This window comes from Micrasema longulum, unplaced genomic scaffold, assembly GCF_059751315.1.
Source record: "Micrasema longulum isolate JH-2025_06_02 unplaced genomic scaffold, ASM5975131v1 h1tg001642l, whole genome shotgun sequence".
Classification (NCBI taxonomy): Eukaryota; Metazoa; Arthropoda; class Insecta; order Trichoptera; family Brachycentridae; genus Micrasema; species Micrasema longulum.
This window is the reverse complement of record NW_028278821.1, coordinates 260,525-284,582: the sequence shown is the minus strand read 5'-3', so window position 1 is coordinate 284,582 and position 24,058 is coordinate 260,525. Positions and strand designations below refer to the sequence as shown.

At 32.9% G+C, this 24,058-nt stretch overlaps 1 protein-coding gene and 1 pseudogene across 8 annotated transcripts in view; both read left to right on the top strand.

Annotated features, from left to right (window-relative positions):
* Prosap (SH3 and multiple ankyrin repeat domains prosap) overlaps positions 1-23,528 on the top strand; it is a 270,868-nt gene extending 247,340 nt beyond the window's left edge. For 4 of the 8 annotated variants that reach the window (XM_088237067.1, XM_088237065.1, XM_088237064.1 and 1 more), the window contains 16 exons: positions 1,275-1,400; positions 3,764-3,944; positions 4,660-4,979; positions 7,378-7,639; positions 9,919-10,140; positions 10,958-11,155; positions 11,296-11,527; positions 12,160-12,364; positions 13,632-13,941; positions 14,643-14,883; positions 15,628-15,760; positions 16,493-16,673; positions 16,827-17,074; positions 19,294-19,452; positions 20,441-20,616; positions 21,657-23,528. In XM_088237067.1, the coding sequence (XP_088093193.1) occupies positions 1,275-1,400; positions 3,764-3,944; positions 4,660-4,979; positions 7,378-7,639; positions 9,919-10,140; positions 10,958-11,155; positions 11,296-11,527; positions 12,160-12,364; positions 13,632-13,941; positions 14,643-14,883; positions 15,628-15,760; positions 16,493-16,673; positions 16,827-17,074; positions 19,294-19,452; positions 20,441-20,616; positions 21,657-22,614 (4,152 nt within the window). In that variant the 3' untranslated portion in view covers positions 22,615-23,528. The remainder of the gene's footprint in view (positions 1-1,274; positions 1,401-3,763; positions 3,945-4,659; positions 4,980-7,377; positions 7,640-9,918; positions 10,141-10,957; positions 11,156-11,295; positions 11,528-12,159; positions 12,365-13,631; positions 13,942-14,642; positions 14,884-15,627; positions 15,761-16,492; positions 16,674-16,826; positions 17,075-19,293; positions 19,453-20,440; positions 20,617-21,656) is intronic. The other 4 variants (XM_088237069.1, XM_088237068.1, XM_088237071.1 and 1 more) reach the window with 2 other exon arrangements.
* On the top strand, positions 17,935-18,274 carry LOC148274481 (small ribosomal subunit protein eS21 pseudogene; annotated as a pseudogene).
* Positions 23,529-24,058: the final 530 nt, after the last annotated feature.

Here is a 24,058-nt window from a genome sequence, read left to right as displayed (position 1 = left end):
TTAGCACTAATTTATAATGATTATTGTCGACAGAAATTTGAACTGTATAGGATATATCCGAAAATAAGATTTGATTGTCACCTTATATATCGTTTTATTTATAACACCTGTGATATATTTTTTTCACTAAAATAATAATGATTTATGTTTACTCCAGTTGTTTTATTCTTAATTATATATTAAACAAGGAAACGAAGGGAAAATTAGTTGCATATATAATACTGCAAAGAGTTCGAGGACCCATTATGCGACTATTGAGGGAGAACCAGGCAGGTTTCCTACCGGTAGGTCATGCGCGGATCATATCCACAACATACGATGTATTCTACAGGAGAACAAAGAACTAAATAGTTCCTTGGCTATGTGCTTCGTAGATGACAAAAAGCGTTTGATAGTCCGCACAGATCCAAACTCTAGAAAATACTATAACCATATGGGGTGGGGTGCCTATAAAACTAGTCGAACTCATCAAAGCCCTTTACTCAAATAGCGAATGCTGAATCAAAATAACCGATGTTGTCACAAATTGGTTTGAGGTCACCACCGTTCCGGCGTTCGTCAAGGTTGTGTCCTTGCACCGTTCCTTTCTTTAATCCTCATGGACTTCATCTTAAGGAAGTCAACTCCACTAGATCGAGGAATATCCATATCCTCCTCCCTAAAACTTTGCGACCTAGAGTATGCCGATGAAGCAGTTATAATTGACGATTCGGTCAGGGGTCTTCAGGCCATTGTAGATAGTTTAAATAGATACTCTGCATGCATGGGTTTAAAAATCAATATTGCAAAAACCCTGCGTAACACTTCATGCCTTGATGCCCAAAATCCCCTGACTCTTTCAAACCAAGTCATCGAAAGGGTCGAAAGTTTCAAATACCTGGGAGTATATGTTACGGAAAATGGCAGGTTTCAAAAAGAACTGGGAGTGCGCCTAGGAATAGCAGACACCACATTTAACAGTATGAAGGCTGTTTGGAGATCGGATATTTACTCAGTGAAAATCAAATGCCCCCTATAAAACGCCTGCATAACACCTATTCTCCTCTACGGATGCAAATCGTGGCACCTCTCTAGGGCCCAAAACACCAAAATTCTGAGTTTCCAGAATAATAATAATAATAATAATAATAGAATACTGCATTAGCAAAAACATTTTTTTAACCTATGAAATGATAAGTGTGGAGATGATATTACCTGTATATCGGAGAGTTGAGATTTGCATATTTAGTAACATTGTTCTGCATTTCGACTTATATTTTTGTTAATTTTTGTAGGAGCTGAAAGAAAGCTTCAACTATGGACTTTTCTGCCCACCGGCCAATGGAAAGGCGGGAAAATTTCTGGATGAAGAGCGAAGGTTGGGAGATTATCCCTTAAATGGATCTGTAGGCTATTTGGAGGTAATATTTTCAAATTTTATTAAAAGAACAACAATTATTTGGATTTATAGTGTAATAGTAATAATAAATGGAATAATATAATTTATTTCTTAAAATTATCATGTCTTCGCCGTTCAGGCAAAAGTCACTAACCCTAAAAAAGACAATTTTGAGTTGGATGTGCCATTCAAAGCGTAAAATTATGGTATTTATTTAGCAAAAATCACCAAGGTTACTTAGTTAAAATAAAGTTGCGTAAATCGAAATTATTTGTCGTTATTGAAAAACAGTGGTGTGACTTTTTCGATAAAATCTCTACAATCATAAACGAAACCAGCATTTTGTTTGTGTTTAGGGATTTGTATTATGCAATATAAAGCCTCTGCCTCTCTAACACTTCATATAAAACGTTTTATATTTAATTACAGTATTATTTTAATTATTTGAAATGTTTTCTTCCTTTCACTGTCTCTTTTGGCTTGCATTGTCTAGATTAGGGGTGTCGAAACCAGTGCCTCGATTATGAACGCTATCTTCATCTGTCTATATCGAGACGGTATACTTAACTTCTGAACTATCGGTATCTTACCTCGGTATGTTCCAACTACTTGTCATATCGACATCATATGATCGAAACAAGCCAATGAATGACCGCAAACAATTAGTCCGCGTTATTTACGTCATTAACATTTAAAATAATTCTCATTTATATTTTAAATAGGCTTCTGTGATAGAAAGCGCCCACTTCAAAGCGATGATAAACTCCAATAAATCCCAATTCAAGCAAAAAAGCTCGCTTGAACATGATTTTTAAAAGAATTTCGACACTTGCCAAGACGATATGCTTAACTATCGTCTGTATTTATCTACCGAGCGACTACAAAGCTGGCTCCTTTAACGTCTCGATACGTACACTTTGGAAGATAGTAAAACAGACCGAAAAATATAATAACTCAATTATTTTTTTACATTGGTAACATTTTACGGCTAGATGCTCTTGTATGTTAATAGGGCAGCATCTAGCTAGTCTAGCCACTGCATCTAGCCAGTCTAGCCACTGCATCTAGCCACTCGTTTCTGAAACGGATAGTTATGTCAGAGTTTAATTCTACTTCAAAATTTACTTATTTTCTCACATATTTTTAATACGCTTTTAAGAAAAAAAGTGCTAACCTCAAAACGTTTAAAAATTTGAATAATTAAAAGAAAAATTGTTCGGTGGAACAAAATTTTTGACACTGTTAATGCATAAATAAACGTATCGAGGGGTTCTAGACCCGTCGGTATAAACCGGTGTACTTACATAAAAAAATTATGGTGGGGGAATCGGTGGTATTTCTTTGTAGTCGGTCAGGAGAATTTTATCTTCAACTATGACGTCATACTGAAACTATGTCATTTTAGAGCGTAGATATGTGTACCGTGACGTAGGCTTCCCCTTGTTTCATATCGATGTACCTACCCAAAACTTGATGGTGGGGGGTCGGTAGTATATCTTTGTAATCGCTAGAGCGAATTTACCGTCAAGGTGAAGGTATGACGTCTTTATCTTCCCATCATAATCGAGGCCCTGATACGATCCCGGGCCAATCCAAATAACTAAATATGTTAGACGGCCGCAGAAACCTACACAAAAAATAAAAATACAGGGATGTCATTGTTATAATATAATTAATTTTATCAGTTCTTCGACGATTTATTTTTTACATTTCTGTCAATATTAACATTAATATTAGTTGTTGCCAGACGCAGTGCGTGTGTAAGTGACTTATCGTCGGATAAGACGATATTAATTTAGATTCATAGTTGAATACGCGCTTTCACAAAGATAGGTACTGCCCATCATCGACCCCATTTTTAAGCCAAGATTTGTTAGTTTTGAGAAACAAATACACAGTTAGGAAATTTCACTAATAATAGTGACAGAAAACTTGTTGCCATATGAATAAATATTTCATTCATTAATTTGGGATGCCGTAAAAATAAAATAGTTTTCTACGGAATAAATTTTGTACAAGGAAAATTTTCAGTAAATCAAAATCGCGTCGCCCTACTTTGGACATCCCTGGTCTAGATTATAAATAAGCAAAAGTCTCTTAACCAAATTTTAGCCACCTTGCCACATCAAAAACCTTCCAGATATATGAAAATGTATCTGAAAAAACGTGTTATCGGTGGAATTAATTCAAAAGCATAAAGGAATTATGTTGTATCCATAAAACATCTGAAATACAAAAATCTGATTTTTCCTTGGTCTGCAAACTTTCGAATTGCGATTTCTCAAAATTGTGTTTTTGGGTTAGTGACTTTTGCCCGAACTGCGACGATTTGATTTTACCTTTTCTTCAGTTCTTCAATTAACTTTTAAAAATATTTTGTTACAGTTGAAATACAAGCGGAGAGTGTACAAAATGCTGAAATTAGACGAAAAGCAGCTCAAAGCCGTGCACACGAAAACCAACCTCAAGCGATTCATCGAATATGTCAACCATGGACAAGTCGAGAAAATCACCAAGATGTGCTCCAAGGGGCTCGACCCTAATTTCCATTGTCAGGATACGGGAGGTATGCAAATTATTTTTTTAAGTGCAATTATAATTACGAGTATTAATGAGGAAGTTCGGTGGTTTTTTAATTGTTAATGAGCTATCAAACAAGCCGAATTTAGAAAAATAATTTATGTAATTTTTTTTAAGATTTGCAATTTTGAAATTACTCCGCGTGTGACGTTACAAGTTCTCTTCGGTGAGTTCTGCTAATTGGTGAATTCTCTTCCCGTAAACCGCATATCTATCACAACGCTTTATCATTGGTACATTAATGACGTCGTTCAAAATAGGTTTTTTTTTTCATTCCTTTTCAAGAAACTTCGCCGTACGATTTGATGATTCAAATTTTACCGCGCGTAAAAAATATGTTTTTATATCCAATTTCCCTTAGCACTGAACTTCTTCATTCAAAGGTATGCTCGATTACACATTATCTTCTTCGCTGTGAAGTATTTTTCAAAGCAACAATTTTTTAATATTTTTACGATTGTTGAAATTGCTATTATCAAAAGTGTTTCTCATAATATTTAGAACATAATATTTTAAAACATGTTTTAAAATACTGTGTTTCATTCATTTCAATTCAATTCATTTTTAATACATAACATTTTTTGCAGTTAGTGAGAAAACATTTCAATTTCAGTTATGCAGTTTTTGTAAAAAAAAAAAAAACCCCTTCAATTTTGTTCAAGTTAACAACATAGTAGCAATAAGTTGTGTTATAATTTTAGAAACACCTCTAACAATGGCAGCCGCTCAAAAAAAACCTGCTAAAATTCTCATCGCCCTTGTAAATGGAGGAGCATTACTCGACTATCGCACTAAAGATGGAACCACCGCAATGCATCGGGCCGTGGAGAAGAACTCTTTAGACTCGGTTAAGACCCTCCTGGAGCTTGGTGCATCACCTAATTATAAGGATGGAAAGGGCCTAACACCCCTATATCTGTCAGTAACCAATAAGACTGATCCCCTCTTATGTGAGAGCCTTCTTCACGACCATGCTACCATAGGTGCCCAAGATTTACAAGGATGGCAGGAAGTGCATCAGGTAAACAAACAAACCATCACGCCATTTCTACTTTCCTTTTCCTCTCAATTCATACATCTTCACATGCACGCACACCGATTATTCCTACTCTTGACATGTCCATCTTCAAGAATCTGATGGATTTTATTGTGTCATGACACATGTCTTTCTCGATCTTTCTTGTTTTCTGCATCCATCAACATTCACATCATAGATCCTTTTAGCCTTTCTTCGCTGTCCATTCGCTCTACATGTCCAGACCAACGCAGCACTCCTGTCTTGATTCTGTCGTTAATGCTTATCTCAGCCGTACTTAGTTCACAGATCTCGACATTGGTGCACCTATCATACATCGTTTTACCACACATTCGTCTTAGAGATCGCATTTTGTCAGCATTCAACCTATCACGTCAGTCCAAAAGTTTATGCGCATTTTTTTGAAATTTTTAAACAGTGTAAATAAAACACAATTTATTATTTTAATCAATGATGTATATTTCTAAATTATCTGCTATTTCTCCCCATCTTACAGGTAGCTTTTTTATTTCATTAGTGTAGAAAGAGTCTGGTTTTGATACAAAAAAAACTCAAAAGTGCCTTTTTTACTTCATCTTTATAATGAATTTTTTCGCTAGTTTAATGCCGATTTTATAATTAACATTGAAGTCCGAGGCTGTCGATGATGATCTTCACGAACAGCGCACACTTCACTAAACTGTTATTTTTTTAACTTCTTTACAAAACAGCTTAATTTGTGAAACGGTAACTATTATTGCTACTTTTATCAAAAAAACTAAACGCCCATCTCTAATAACAACAGCCCTCCAATCTGGGGGAGTGTATTTCTTCACCCGCCTTTATAAACTCTGTGGCAACGTTATCAAAACCTCGTGTTTTCCCAGTCTTCATTCTTCATTTACTTAGCAGCATTTTTAATTTCTTCCATAAGTACTTATCTCTTTCACATCGTCATCTGCATTTATGTTTACTTGAGAAGGTGGTGCATTAGCTATATTTCCTGTGTGCGTTTCGTACACCTCCTCAAAATATTACCTCCATCTCGTTCTAATTCCAATATCATTCGTCACCATTTTCCATCTTTTCCTATTACTGCTGTCATACGTCCGCTATCGTTACTGTTTTGGGAATTTTTAATCACATTCCAAAATATATTTTTTCTTTTTTATTCCCTGACTTTCCTTCAGTAATTTATTTCTTACAAACATTCCCACATATCATCAATTCTCATACTTTCTCCACACTCCTCTATAAGTCTACGACTAATCGCCCTTTTAAGTTTATCTTTTATGCCATCCATAGAATTAAGAATAGTCCAGAAGGAGCGTAGAATCATATTTAAATACATCGGACTGTGTCCATAAATCCTCCCACTATGCCCCACTTTCGCCGCGCGCATTCGTGATGTCGCCGCGTAATGTTGCACGATGGGAAAAAATATAATTATAACACAAATGTAAGGTAAAAATAAAGCAATCTGTTAATTTCTCTAAAATTTTATTGTGCACGCGGAAATATTGATTGATACAATTGAGTAGATAAGTAAAGGGTCATTTAATAAGATTAATTGAATTAATTAACTTTAAACGTAAAACATAAAACAAATTTTATTTTACATAAAATGGATATTTTTATATCATGTTAAATAATATTTTATGTTTTAAAGAAAATGTCGGTCAAATGTCCACCACAGAGTTGTTTAATCCGAGGACCAATTTTTATTAGTTCTCTCATTAGATGAGCAAAGTAGGGTAAACAAAATTACTACCCTGGCAACACTAACGAAATGTTCATTTTGTTTCTTCGATGATTTGACAGATAAAAAAAATAATTCAATTTGTATGTAATGCATTTGCTACATACACATTAATTTGCTAATTACACATGAAATGTGATTCCATGCTGTTTCTTTAAGATCCTAGCCGTATTTTTACAATTTAAAAGGACACAACACGGCATAGTTGAATTTAAATCAGGCGTTACGTACTGAGCGAAAGAAAAAGAAACACTTCTACAAAGAAACTAATGGGTCAAAACGTAAACCTACTCATTTATGAGTAGTTTAGTTGCCTTCTGTTTGATGTGCGTATGCGGTTTCTGGACTATTCTTAATTCTATGATGCCATCATTTTGAAGTTTTTCAACTTTGTTAAGCAATATCACTTATGTAAGATTCACACAATACTATTTTTTGGTACTTAATCGATACGAAGAAAAATAAATTTACTTTATATGAATTATTAGACCAAAATTCGAATAAAATGTCTTAAATGCATAAAAATGTTGAAATTTCATATAATTACTATTCATAATATATGGGGATTTAGAGGAACTGATGGGGCTGATATTCAAAACACAAGTGGGGAAACAAAAGAACTTAGAAACATCATTAATATTTTAGGCTTGTCGGAATGGTTTAATTCAGCATCTAGACCATTTGCTTTTTTATGGAGCTGATATGAATGGTCAAAACGCATCCGGCAACACTCCTCTTCATGTGTGTGCCGTCAATGGACAAGACTCATGCGCGAGACAACTGCTCTTCAGAGGATGTGACCGCGAAGCACTGAACTTTGCCAACCAAACTGCCTACCAAGTGGCTGTCATCGCTGGTAACATGGAATTAGCCGAAGTTATTAAAAATTACAAACCAGATGATGTCGGTGAGTGATATTCTCTTAATTATTTGAATTTGGAATGCTCTTGCCTTAGAGCATGCTGAATATTTTTAGAAAGTATTTAATGTTATATATTGCATGATAATGTTATAATTATGTGCTTTAAAGCACGAAAAATTCATATAAATAATCTTAGGTTATGTTATTGCAGTCAAATTTATTGTAAGAAGTGCTCCGAGTTTGACAAATTATTGTGAAAAATTTCATTGGTAATGTTTATGCATGGCATTTATAATCATTATTTCATCTTGGTCCTTTTTTCATCTTGGCTTAGTTTATGTAATAGTTTTATCAATTCTATTGCTTCTAATGTTTTCATTCAGAATAATGGTGATGGTTGTATATGATATTATCTACATTTAACAGATTTTTATCATCCTTGAAATCAAAGAATTCTGCGTGTCTGAAATCAACATAAACATAAGTTTTATGTTACAAAAATTATGAAATAATTTTATAATATATATTTTTATGACTAAATAAATTATTATAATATGTATGCAACAGGTATTAGATTTATTTTTAAATCAAACTAATCAAATCAAAATTTCTGAACTGCTAAAACATTAGCTATGAAGCTTTCTGAGCAAATATTTCTTCACATTATTGAGTATTTTATGTTGTTATGTATTCGAAATATCCTAGCGTATTGATTTTTTATCAATTTAATTTAATTATAAAACAATAAGCTAAAGAAAACTTTTTTAACACAGTTTTATTTTCAATTGATCAACTCTCTAAACAATTCAAAGTACTTTTGAGACCATTGAAGAAATTCTCACCATAATCTTAATAATGCTCATTATGTTCAAATAAAATATTTAATAAAATACATACATACCTAATTTATTTATGTATTAAACATTTCAAATTAAAATATAAAAGATATTTTCATTCTTATTACTCAAGAAGCGATTTAAAAAGAGTACTTTATAGACATTTTTGTCTTGAAAAGTTTTTTTAATTTATATTATTATATGTTTATTATATATTTTAAGTATTATTTTTTAGTTAATATTTTATGCCATTTTTTACAGGTAACCTCGCTTTTTCCACTCGTCTTGCATATTGAATAAACTATATTTTTATAAAATAACCAAATATTTTTATGCTTAATAAACGTATTTTATTATGTAATAATCTTATTTACCAATTTGATATACTGACATCACAATTTACAAATGATGTACTTATTATCTTTCGCAAATTATAATTGTTTATTTATCACTACTTACATATTAATCTTTATATTACCTTTACTTAATTACAAATGATAATTATGGCTTAATAACACTTCATTCACTTGGGAGTTGGGAAATCTATATATCCATAAAATATTTCATGGCTGCTTGAGAAATTATTGTTACATGTTACACATTAAATTAATTAACATAGTGTAAGCAAAGGTTAATTAATATCATGCTAAAAAAGAAGACAATCAACATTATTTCAATGTTAGTACTATCACATAACATTTTGTCTGAAAGCAAGAGCATAAAACTAAAAGTTTTCTTTACTAAGTTTAATTTTTAACGTCTTTAATTCTATTTGTACATTATTTCCATTAAATTTAACAGAAAAATGTTTTTGATTAAATTTGACTAGCTTTAAAATGTATATAGTGATATCTCACTTAGGTATATAATATAAAATGAATTGTATATTCAAGAAAATTACAAAAAGAGCAAAAATATTTTTACAAAAATGCATTGATACTTTGTAACTCCAATTTGATAACATATTATGTAGTTATACAACAAATTATTGGTTTAAACTAAATTGAAGAACTGATGAAAAAAGTGACAGCTTTTCGAAATTATTATTTAACCCTCAAACGACGAGGATTTTTTTTCTTTTATGAACTTATTTTTTTTAACTGAAAATTCGCCGTTAATTAGGGGCTAAAATACAGTAAACTCGTCCATATTTACTTAAAAACAGGAGTGAGGATAGTATTTCGTGACAATGTCCACTGTTACCATATGGTCACGCTTGTACTTAAAGGGTTAATTAAAGTATATTTAATTTAATGAAATTGGGAAAATACTGATTGCAAACACTTTCATTTATTTGAAAAATGAAAAGTGAAAGTTTATAAAATGTTTTGAACTAACCTTTTAAAGGTAAATTTTCATTATAATCTTTTGGCTACATACTGTACTGATGAAGTTATTATCCTTGAGCTTGAGTTCTTCGGCATTGGAGTATTCAGTGACTTATCCGTGGAGTATGCATGACAAGTGACATTTGGCGTCGCGTTGCAGTGCCATTTCGAGGCCCCCCACGGTACAACCCAAAGCGGCGATCAGGAGCCAGCTGGGGCTGGGGACTGGCGGGAGATCGCTCTTCCCTCGCCTCTGGGGGTTCCCTGCACATGCTGCGTGCCGCTTCTTCCTCCCCGTGCCTCTCAGACCGACCCTTCAGCTCCGCAAGCTCAAGCCTCTCCGATGCCAGCCATCATGAAGATAATGCCAGCATTGTCACAGGTACCTAACCTAACATAACCTACTCACCCACATATACTCTTGTATTTATCCTCCTCCCCCTGACTGTCAATTATGTGCCGTTTTATGAGTTTTCATTTTTTAAATATTTTATTGTGCGCCATTTTAATCTATGGTCATTTTTTATGTGAATTATGTGTATATTTTTTATTAATTTAGATTAAGCTGGCTAGTTCGCAATATTTGAGGACAATGAATATGAATCGCAACCATCACCATGTGTCTTCGCTCATTTTATTCATTTATGAATCTGCATGCTGTTTATGTGCATTAAATTAGATAATTTATATATAAATCTATGGTTATTGACTGTTATACTACTGAATTTTTCGTTTTTGGCTGTTTAATTTTCCAGCTTTTTTCATACTTTTTGTACCGAGCTAAATAGCTATTAGGCAGATCAGGTTTATGTAGTCTCCCTTTAAAATTAAATTTAGTATATTTTAAACATCATTTTATGATAGTGCTTATGTTTTAGTTTTTATTAAATAATTACTAATTTTTTAATTTACTTTCAAACAATTATAATCAATATCTCCATCTTAAAACAGGCTGTGCCATGTTAGAAGGAGACTATCATAAACAGAGAACACTCCGTTTTCATTTTACATTAATTGGTTTTATATAGATTCCCTGTTATTATGTATGTATATTATTTTTTTGCAATAAATTTATAAATAAATAAAATAAAAATGAAATAGCTTTCCGTACAAATACTTACAAAATAATATTATGCTCTCCCAAATAATTGTATTAAACCTCTTCCCAAAAGATTGCCCAACCTCTAATAACATTGCAGTTGTGGGTTTTTCAATTTCAGACAAAAGTCTCGGTGATGCTAGTGATATAATATCAGATTCTAGTGGTGTTGGAACTACCAACTCTGATACAACCACAAGTTCTCTGGCCTTACCTGGAGCCACAGTGGTTTGCTTGGAAAACTATGATTCCGGCCTACAGGGACATCTTAGGATTAGTCAAGGTGATATTATAGAAGGTAAGCCGAGTCATATCTTCCCTTATTTTATATCTATACAAACAATTTAAGAATCCAATACTTGCAATGCTTAAATTATTTATTTCAAACATTGCAGTTTTATTTACTAAGAATATACGTGAAATTTTAAATATTTTTAGTAACGGGTACAACAGACTGTGGTCATTTAGAAGGAATGGTTCGAGGAGCTGGACGGAACTCCCAATGTGGAATATTCCCTCCTCATTGTGTCCAAGAGGTTAGACTACGACAAACACCATCTAATATGCCAATATCTGCCATCAACTCCAACACTATAGCTATATCTCGTATGGTAGGACGCAGAGAACACAATAAGACTTATAGTGCCACAGCACCAAGACTGAAGAAGACGTGAGTAAACAAAATCATTATATGCATTCTTTCGATTCTCAAAAAAGGACACTGAAAATTTTATTTGTTTAACTGGTGTGTTTTTGAAAAACTTCTTATTTTAAAAACTAGTCAAGATCCTTGGAAAAGTTAACTTATGTTAAATTTATGTCTTAGAACTTAGAATCGGAATAAGATATAAATTATTCTTATCTTGTTTTGATCATAATACATAGACAAAATAATAATGAATTCTAAAATCATAATAATATTTTACTTGAATATATTTTAATCATAATATTTTGTGTGCTTACATCAGTTTTTTTTATAAAGTGCCCGCTTACCTATCTACTCTATTGTTTCTCTTGCTATGTTTAAAAAAACGTAGACATTGTAAAAAAAAAAAATTTTTTTTCTATCGCCAAAACAATATTCATATTAATCTCATGAGTAAATGAAAAATAATTGGGTTTGCAGTGTACAAATCTACCCAATTTTGAATAAATTAAAACTATTTTAATTATGTGATCTCTCTAATAATCCAACCCAGACATATTCTAGGAATGTCATGATTTTTAAGTTATTTGTAGACTTATTAAAATCATGATAGTGTTAATTATATTCATTTTTTAAAATATCTTTTGTATTTGCAGTGTTAATAACATGGAATATCGAACGGTAGTATTACATAGAGCAAGCCGAGGGTTTGGTTTTGTTTTACGTGGTGCAAAAGCATCTTCTCCCTTGATGGAAATTACCCCTTCAGAAAGATGTCCCGCACTTCAATATCTAGATGATGTGGACCAAGGAGGAGTTGCAGATATGGCGGGATTGAAGAAGGGGGATTTTTTAGTGGCGGTAAGTCAGTTGTCCTCGTTTTAAGAACCTTTTTTATATGATAATCCTGACCTTATAACCAATCACAAAACAAGCCACATGTAATTTGGTGTTAAGAGCATTAAAATCATTTAAAGTTCTGATTTTTAACAATTTCTACTCTTTCATAACAGTCTGTAGGTAAATTATATGTGAACACAGGATGTGTGATAATTTGATTTGAAGATTTGCCAATACTAAATCTTAAAAAAAAATATTATGTATATATTTTGTTAAAATCAATTAATATTTTGTTAAATCATCATCATTTCCCTATCCGCATCCAGTGGTGCTCCAATAGCAACGTATCTCAATATTTTTGTTACATGGAAGGTAAGGTGATCAGTCTTAAGCTTTTTTTTATTACCAACCGGTTCCGGGTTCGATTCCCGACGAGAACACAAAAAAAATAATGTAATTCACCTCTGTTATTAAGACTGCTGGCCTGTTTTATTTATTTATTTAACACTTTATATACATATACAATTTATATGCACATAAGGGCGTGGGCATATTGACTTAAGGCAATTTCTTCCTACCTACCCAGACCGTTCAATTTGAGAAAATTACAAGTACATGGACATATTGAATCTTGTGATTTTATACAAAATTAAAAACAAAGATTAACTTAAAAAATCCAAAATCAACACTTTACTATGAAGAGTGTAGAGGGGGTGGAAAGGAAAGAAGAAGGATAAAGGAACGACTTAAATATTTAGATAGTGACATTTCAATCTTGACTTAAATGTAAATAAAGAAGGGGCGTCTCTAACATTAGTGGGTAGATTATTCCACAATCGAGCAGCTACTACTGTGAAAGAGGAGCCAAGAAAACTAGAGCGATGAAAGGGTATTAAAAGAGTTATCTCGTTACTAGAACAAAGAGATAGTCTGTGTTGTGATAGAGGTTGGAAGGGCTCTCTCAGATAAACAGGCGAAGTGGGATTATTTAAAATAATCTATAGTAAAGAACTGATAGAATGTTAATGTTCTTCTATGCCTGATACTGAGCCAATTCTAGTTGCGTGCGATATTCTGTTGTTGTGCAAATAAAAATACAAATATCTTGATAAGGAAGCTTGTGTAGCTTCAAAACCGGTCAATAATAAAGTAAAAATTAGGTGGCTAAAAACAAAGTGTTTTTTATTTAATTTTAACTATAATCAATAATCACATAGTGCTTCAAATACAAAAATAATTTGGTAAATTTATTCACACTTTCTAATTATGTAATTATTATAACCTTTAGATAAATGGCGAAGACGTTTCCTCCGCCTCGCACGAGCACGTGGTGGACCTCATCCGGGGCTCTGGGTCCCTGGTGTCCATGACTGTGATCTCCATTTCCCAGTGGAACGGAGCCGCAGGGCATGCGGGGGTGCCTAGCAGCCGCAGCGTGGCGCAGCTAGCACAACCGCGGGCGCCGGCCGCGCGCCAGTATGCCACGCTGCCGCGCAAGGGTGGCGGTCGCTCCCCGGCGCCTGCACCGCCGCGCCGCGACCCAAGGACCACGCTCAGCGTCGGCAAGGCGAGGGCTAAGTCCATGGTCGCCGGACTAGGTAAGCATTATACATCATCATCATTCCATGTCCACTCCCTATGTATCTTGTTATTATCTTACAGTATATGTTTATTTAAACAAATAAATTGAATTCTACTGAAATATATTTATAACTTGCCTTAAATATCATTTATAAGGACAATGGAAATTTGCTCCAAACCAAACAAACCAGCCTTTAAACGAACTTTTCTGTGTATTTGTATTCATCGACCTGTTAATACACATAGACGCACCCTGAGCCCTCAAAAATGATGATATTTAACTGATGCCCGAACGCTCAGTGTATTTAGCTTGTAACTTGTAGCACTTTGTATTATGAAACACATAAATTTTCTTCTAAATTTAGAACAAATAATTGACAGTTGCTTTTAGTCTTTAGTATACGAATATCGATATCATTTAATAATTGACAGATCAACATATTGTCAAATGTTTTCTATGACAAAATGACATTTTGTCTACTTTTGAGTCCTACATTATTAATGGTACATCATAATCCATAATCGCATTATGTAAATCCATCTTGATGGTTGATGATGTTTGCTGCAATGTGATCCGAAACTTCAGCTGAAAGTGCGAATGACACACGGCACAATAACCTGAAAAACTCGATTTCATCTATTAAAATGGTATTTAGGACCTATTTACAGAATAGACATTATTTGATCATGAAATTCACAAATGTCTTCTTGTTTACAGAAAATGGTGGTGAGAAAGACGATTGTTCAGATCAGCTAGGTACTGCAAAGTCATCATCTGCGGAATCAATCCACCAGCAGTTAGCCAATATGCGAGAAGGAAGCAATGGAGGAGGCAGTGGTGGGGGTACTCCGTGCGCTCCTAGAACTGCTTCCATCCGAGCGCGACCACAATCCTCGCGCATAACTACCACAGAGTTAGAAGAGATGTTCCAAAGACAACAAAGGCATAACTCACAAGGGTAAATACAATTATTTTTTTAACAGAGGCGGTTCTCCATTTTTGTACGTATGTAATTGGTTCCTGAAAATGTATACACATATTGATGTACAAAAATATAACGATGTAAAAATAGCGCAGACATGGTATCTGATTTTCGTTTGGTAACCGAATGTTTCTGTAGCTGCGGTTGAATTGACTTGTACAGTTGGATTAGCATGGCCATATTTTCCTTAGTTTCTGGCATACAGCTTTTTGAAATTCATTACCCGTACAATAAATTATGTGAAATAAACCCTAATCTTGTTCAAGAGCTTAATCGATAAAATTTGGTGTGAAATCATTATTTAAAAATAACATTACATTTAACATTATTCAAAGGTTTATATTTGACACTCAAAGTAAATGAAGTAGTTAACAAGCATTAGTTGACTTATGACATTGTGTAGTATTGATGCAAGACGGTGGTGTATGCACACATTCAAAGAGTTATATGTTTCATCCTCCACATTCACTATGCTGGGTTTTATGCTCAACTAATTGTTTTGCAATTTATTGTACAAATCATATTTTCTCTTTTAATTATCTAGTGATATGTAGATTTGATGCATAAATATCATCTTTAATATTCTGTATTAAAAGATAAGCAAAATAATATTTATGCTATTGAGGAAGAAGTCAAACACATCTCCAGAACTCCATAAATTTAACCTTCCTTTTTAAAATCTTCACGTTAAGATTATTGAGGTATCATTTTATGTTACAGGTACGGCAATAACACCATGATGACAACTTCAGCATTCCAAGATGGCTTAACTTCTCCTCAACATTCTCCAGCGAAAGCAACCTCAGCCCGGGTTTATGCCAGTGTAGCTGAAATGAAAAGATCAAAAGGAAAAGTAAGTTCTTATATTATAAAATTACAGTATGTAACACAATGATCGCACAACCTAATACAAATAACACACAATAGCTTTTCTTTCTTAATCGCCTTGGATGATTATTAGGTATGTTATTTTAAAAATATGTATCATCTATGTGAGTTCAATACCGCGGAAGAACCATTTATCAAAATTTTCAGGAGGGACATATAAAACCTCATGATTTTGTAAAAAAATAAAATAACATACTGTTTATTTTGTGTTGATTTATATTAGAAAATTTATCTTTACTATTATATGCGTTTATACGATGTTAATTGTGGCGGTTAAATTGGCAGTTGCACATGGCGTATTTGCTGTATTGCCTTTACGAAAATCGAGTACGTCTCATTTGCTGTATTGGATTTAGGAATATACTCTGTATTGCTCGCTTCTTTAGTGGGGATGATTTATTCACGACATTGAATTTATTCAAATTTAAGCAGTCTAATGGTCAATTTCAACATTTAAATACACCAATCAATGCAGCTGGTCCCATTCAACTGAAAACGTCAGAAAACCTTATTTCGATTTTTTATTATATTATGTTTTCATAAAACACTGAAAATCATTATTTTGAATGATAACCCTTTCACCATGTTTGTAGCTCTGGCCAACTGCACCTGTATACGGAGATATTTTCAATGAATGTTTTCATGGGAAAAGGTCAAGATAGGAATGAACTTTTTTTATTATAAATTTGATTTGCAGAGTTGGAGTCGTGTGAGATTTACTGGTCCCCGTATACCAGGAATGGGAGAGTTGAGAAGGGATTTCCATAGTACACCAGATCTATTTGCTTGTCGACCTCCGACTGTTCCAATTGCCCCACCACATAAAGGAAGCCGCTCACAAGAAGATGTTACTGCTCTCATCTACTCACAAACACATGGTAACTTTTACGCTTGACTTAAAATTATTATAATGTTATTAAAGTTGTTCACGTCAAAATTGCATGTGTGTCTGACAACTCACAATCCTATTGATCAATAGCCGCAAGAAAATATATAAATAGAAATAAATGTATCGCTGATTGATATTTCAGCGTCTCGAAGTGGATGCCTTCCCCCTCCTTCCCACCCCCCTCCGCCACCACCCACAGGCCAGCTGGTGGCAGTAGAGGTTGGCAGCACAGGAGACCCCGGTGGTGCAGGTCTGGGTGACTCTGCGTCAGCCCAACCGGAGCCCGTCATGTCCTCATTCCGGCCGGCTGACAGCGCCAAACTCTACGCCTCTCCACAAGATGTCAATTCAGTTGCATTTAGAAGTAGAACGCTACCTAGTAAAACACAGGTACCACTAAAAAAACTTTAATATCAATTTATAAACAATCACCAATCAATATAATGCGTGCCTGTATAATATATATTTACAAACTTAATGAGGAACTTCAGCCCTACAAGAAGTTGTATACACTAAATGTTTTATTGCGCACCGTAAAAATTCTATCATTAAATTGTACTGCAGAGTTTCTTGAAAATTTACAAAAAAATAATATAAAATATTTTAATAAAAACAAACTACATTGAACGATGTCACTGGTTCATATAAATCAATCAATGATAAGAGAGTTATGGAAGATTTCCGGTTTGCTTGCCGTCAATGGACCAATGGGCAGAACTGATCCAGAATAAGCGGAAGAGAACCTCTTATGTCACACACGGAGTTATTTTAGAAATACAAAACTTTTAAAAATCATAGCGCTGATAATACGATATATAAAAATTTTAAAAAAACATTTTTGGTTAAGTTGTTTATTAACAAATAAAAAAAAACACTGAACTTCTTCACTAAACAAGGAACCAGAGGCCAGCTATTTTTCAGCTGATGACAACCAAAGAGACTAACAGAAATGCCAGTTTTCAATCAAAGATAATAATTGTTGTTTTTTGTGAAATTCAAATTAAAAAAAAATATATTTTATACAATTTCAGTGTAGAGTGAGGAAGTTCAGTGGTTATTTTATATATTTTCATTTGTTAATAAACTACCAAACTAAGCTAATAAAAAAAAAACTCTTTATTCATCGTATAGCATGTATTTGATCAAGTTTTCGAATTTTGAAATTACTCCGCCCGTGACGTCCCAAGTTTTTGTCGGTGATTTCTGCTAACATTTAAAAGTACAGCTCCGTAGTGTTAAAATACACTAAACATTTAAAAAAATGGCTACCGGAAATCTATCACAATACATAACAATGCTGTATTTAACTCCGCCATTTGCGACAAATCTTATTTCACAATGGAAAACTACGCCGGAGAATTCGTTGATCTGTACTGCCCTAGGAAATGCTTCACCAGTAACTGTCTGATCCACGCTAAGGACCATGCCTCCATCCCGATGAACATTGCTGAAGTGGACCCGACTACCGGTCGCATGACTGACACCTCCAAGGTCTATACTATCTGCGGAGCCATCAGACGGATGGGAGAGTCAGATGACTGCATCGCAAGGCTGGCCAAGAAAGATAGCTAGTAAGCTAAGAACTACTAAGTGATGTCTCGCCAAGCATTTACCATCATTTTATTCTATCATGCTGTACACAAAAAATATATATTTGATTGGTTGATTCTAAAGAACTTGTGAAGTACATCATTCATTTTTATTAATTTTTCATACATTGTTGAGAAACTTTGCTGCACAATTAAATGCTCTAATTTTTACCATGTGTAAGAAAACATTTTTTGTATCCAATTTCGTGTAGCACTGAACTTCCTCATTGAGTAAGGCACCACATTCGATATAGTGTTACCTATATCTAAAAACTACCTTGTTTTTGGCTATTTTACCAATTACATAACCTCTTCCTTTTTTCGATAAAAAACAGCATAAAAGGTTCTTACAACAGAAGTAATATTACTGCACAAAAGAATATATACTTTGTTTTTTTTCTAAAAAAATGTTGTGTTTTTTTGTGGCCCTTTAATAGATTTCAAGATCGATGGTGACAAATTCACTTACAGTGTAACTTGTCAAAATTAGGGAAACCATTAAACATGTCAACATTTGCAACTATTCTAGTCAACTTAAGAAGATACTTTTGACGTTTATATGCTCATGAAGTTCTGTAAATATTAAATGAAACAAATGCCGTACTTTATTGTTGAGTCGCTGCAATAGTGACCTACCACCAGAAAACTTCATTATGGATCGACAATATCGATTTTGTATTGAATATTCAATTATATTGTGCGTGTTTAGGAGTTTGCAATACGAATAATTAAAATTACTTTTGACGTTGAAGTATTACATATTAGGCTATGTAGTCATGAAAACTTGTTTTTATTTATCCCATCTGACGGAAAATTATTCAAAATCGATATCGAAAATCGAAAGAAAAAAGACTGCCCCAACACTATTGTAATTTGTCAAAAGTACCTTCTTATATTGTCTGAACTGTAATTAAAATGGCATTGTTAGTTTATTTTTTGTTTATTCTATAGAAAATAATGTGGAAATATAATAGCGTCAGCTACAAGATTTTGTATACTTAAACATCCATAACATTTCAGGTGCGTAAATCTCAGAGTTTACGTGCAGGAAGTGGATCTACTTTCCAGCCGACCAATCAAATGCCAACAGCAGATGATCCCTCTAATCAATATGCTCAGCCCTTCAAACCACACCGTAGCAATTCTAGCATCAGTAACAAGATGTTTGTTACTCGTCAGGTACTATTTTATTTTTATTGAATTTTAGACCTGATTAAAAACATGGTTTTTAGTATTTTTATAGTGAAAAAAAAATTTTATTGAGGGTTTTTGAACTATGTATTTTGATTAAAATTAAGTCGAATAGTTATGCCAGTTTTTACTAAGAGTTGATTGTTTCGTGTAAATCAAATATTTGTCTTTATTTTTTCTTTCTATATTAATGTGCTCTGTGTTATTTTTAATTATGTTTTTGTTACACTTTATTATATTATTGTAGTATATTGTTCATCCCAACTCAACACAGGACTAGTACCATGGAGTTGGGACTTGTGTCTCAATAAATATATAATTTTTGAAGAATTAAATAAAGCGGTGGAATAAATAAATAGGGATTCTCATGTCTACTTATTGCGAAGCAGAACCTAAAGAAATAAATGGAAAAATAGGTGTAAAAAATTAATCCTACGTTTTCAATTTCTTAACATAAATAATTTTCAAAATACTTGCTTGAGAACAAGTTTCCTACTCTTGATAATTATTTTAGTGTAAAGTAATGCATCAACTAAGTGCAATTTATTTATATTAAATATTATTAGGTCACAATAATCATATATGTATGTAGATTTAATATTTCATATTGTACTAAATATTAATGACACTTGAATTATCTATTTTTATTGTTTACTTTTTCTGTACCTTTATTTTGTCAAGCATAGCATTAAAAATGTAACTTAAAATCATTTAAGAGTTACTGTTTCTGCGTTTTATAAAACACACAAGTTGGTTAGTAAAAATAAGACTCTAATTTATTATAGAAATAAAAGAAAAGTGATACATAATGAACGCTATGAAACCGGTCATAGGTTATTCCAAATTTGTAGATTTAACTATCACTACAACTAACTTCCACCAACAATTTTCACTAACAAATATGAATGTTGTTAATAGAAATTGTTTTAAAATAGTTTTGATTAAATATGCTTATGTCAAATATTTTTATTTATAGAACTCCACTGGTTCTGGTCCACCGCCGATACCTGACCCAGACTACAGTATGAGTGAGTCTGAAGATGAACGCGATGCTCAACGCTTAGCAAAAGATATTGAAATTAATGAAGAAGTTTGTACAAATATCAATGCAATTCATATTGTTGCTGAAACTAGCGCCAATAGTAATGCAAGGTATTTAAAAAATATATTTTTATTTTATTTTATTTGGGGTTTTTACAGATATTACATAAGAAAATAAGTAGAACTATGTTAACAATACTAGAGCCAATAAAAAAAATCCAGTGTAAATCTAATAATGCATAATATATAAGAAAAAGAGTTTACGTAATTGTATGTGTGTGACGTTTGTATTTATGTGTGTGTATATGAATGTGTGTATGTGTGAATGAATGAGGGAGAGGGTGCATGTGTGAAAGAATTAGGGAGAGGGTGTGTGTATGTGGGTGCGCAAGTATATAAAAAATAAATAATTTAAAACTTGTAATTATATTTAAAAGTGTACGACCAAGAAAGAGCTTGGTTAGAAGTTTGATTACAAAAAATAAAATTAAAAAATAATAATTTATATCTACTTTCGAAACCTTTTTGTAAATATTTAAGTCAAGAAATGTTATAAATTATATTTTTTAAAGTGTGGTAAACTTCTAAACCTTATTCTATAAAAAAAAGCATTTTATTTTTTAATTTATTTGATACACACTGAATGAATAATGTGCAACGAGTCCCATACAGTACGGTAGACAACCACAAAATGCAGTGAATACAATGTAATGTCAACAATAAAACAAAGTAGGTATGACAATACGCGTACGTTCATTCAAAACAAACATACAAATACATTTTAATGTCATAATGTACAATTCACCTAAAAAATTGAAAATGATTTATATTATACTTCATATTATAAACATTGCTCACATAATAAATTCAAATGTTACAATATTTTATGTTCATTTCATTCTATATATTTATTTTGATTCGCAAAAACAGAGGCTTTATTAATTTATTAAAAAACTCGGGTATCTAGCTACTTACCAACAATTATTACTCTGGTACTTGGTTGTCGTGTTTTATTTCAAAGAAAAAAAATATATATTTTCAAAGTCAGAACAGCAATTTTTTAATTTCAAAAACATAAATATCTAGTATAAAAACATAAATGAGTAATTGTCTCCTTGAGCTTTTTAATGATTTATTATTTTTATTTTCAGTGGAAGCAGTTCAGGGTCGGGATCAATGCACCACTCCTTTTCTGTGGATGAAATTCAGAAAATCAGAACTCAACTCAAGAGCTCGAAGTCGTATCCTGATGACTTTTTATTAAAGAAGGATAGTGCGGGTGGAGAAGAACGCCATCCTGGAAATGGAGATCCTGAAGGAAGCAACGATGATGGAGATAACTCTTCTTCAGGAGTCAGTTCTGACCAAGAACTTACTACTGGCCCTCAAGAAGAACAAGATAAAATCAAAATGGTCAAATTACCACAGGAAAATAGGAAGTATGTAAGTAATGATCACAGCATTAAAATGAATGACAAGTTTGTATTCAGAGAAAGAAGTATAAAAGATTCAAAACAGTCTGAACCGGTTCATAAAAATACGAAAGAAAAAGTTTCTTTCAGCAGTAATGTTACTATCAAATCTTCCAACAATGTTATTACTACAGAACCTGCGCATCTCAATAGTTCTTCCGAGAATATAACGACATCGCCACCAAACTACTCCATGAAAAGTGGGGGCTACATCTCCGGTAATTACTCAACAGTCAGTACGCCTGGCGGAACTATCAAAGTGCTCACTCCAAACCCACTGCCTCCTGCGGGCACTCTGCAGAGACACAACTCTCTCACGAGGAAACAGGCGGCCAGCTACATGCTGAAGAGGGACACGAAAGTAGGGCAGTCAGCGGCAGAACGGCTCGGCGTAAACATCTCCAAAGCACCCATGAATAGGAAGGATGGAGAAGGTGGAAAGGGGGCGCTAACCCGTAACGCTGTGTCACTGGCCCAGTTACCCCCACCTCCCGAGGAAGGGGGGGAGGCAGTTCTGGTTGCTCCCGTGGTAACAGCGGAGGAGGTACCTCCCCTGGCCCCTCCACCCCAGTTTAGTGACCGAGTTCGCATTGTGGGAGCTCTTCCCAAACAGGGGAGCCGACTACACAGTCAATAAATGTATTCCCGCATAGTATTTCAGCGTTTTAGGTAACCAATCCAAACGAATTGTGCGTAACTAGTATTAATATAACTTTTTTTATTCACCAACAAAATGGTGGGAATATACCAAAGATACCGCTTTTATTAAGTATAATTTTTAAAGTTAATAAATTGGGAATACTACCTTAACATTTTATAACCGACATTGTACCGATGCGATGTGAAGATTTACATCGATGTAGACATTAGAGTGTAAGCGATATCTCTTTTGTAAATAAATTTATAAACAATATTACTTCGTAATCTTCTCATTCACTAAAAAAATTGGTTTAATCGATAATTGAAGGTAAAGCCGTGCTTGAATAGTTAACTATTTGAGCATGTCCTGTGCACACGTATTAGAATCTGTTTACTTTTATATGCAAGTACCTATAATAAATCCAATTATTTAAAGGGTTTTTTTTTATTTCGTCCGAGTCAAAATCAATATTAATGAAAAAACAATCTGTATTGTGGTATAGTACCTTGTTAAATACCTATTGATGCTTCATATTTAATATTCTCTACTGTCAAATTTTACAGTATCTCTAGGTATATTATAAAACAAAAGGATGAGTTGTCAAAATTTGTCCCCATGATAAATTAACACTTACCATTCAGAAATATTTTGGATGGCCACATAAGTAAATGACACTAGATTTAAAATATTTTGTACTTTGTATAGAAGTAATATATAACATTTTTGTATATATATCCTATCTTTATTTTTTAAATACATAAAGCACTTAATGAATATTATAACGATCTTGTTGATGATTATGTATTTTGATTTTATTATAAAGTAATGGTAGATTATTGCATCTAAGCGATGATAAATTAGGCCATTATAATATATGTATATCAAAACCCTTCAAAAGTTGAAAAAATAAATAACTCAGTTATAGTTGCAATTATTTATTATGAGTGTTTTGAGTCACTAAAATATAAGATTTTGTGAATAATATTAAATAACATTTTATATAATGTAGATTTGATAAATTGTCAAAGATTATTTGTGCTCTTTGAAATTGTTTCAGCCATATTGTTTAAGGTCAGATATTAAACATTTATTTCTCGTTAGTTTTTAATAAATAATTTGTATTCAACAAATGCCATAAAACATTTTAATATGTATTTTTCTTTAGAAAAGTGACAAAAAATATTCCTGCCAAATAGATATGAACGATTCATTAAATTATGTATACTGCAAGGCTATTTATACTATGTAAAAATAAATACACAATTTAAAAAAGTGCATTTTATTATTCTAATTAAGAACGAAAATAATCATTGATAAAAAAAAAAAAATATTATTTTTATTAATAATAATATACTAGCAGCTATTAAGCTGATGCGTGTATATCAAGTGTACATGGTTAATAAATATTATAAATTGATGTGTTCATCTAGGCGGTTTTTGA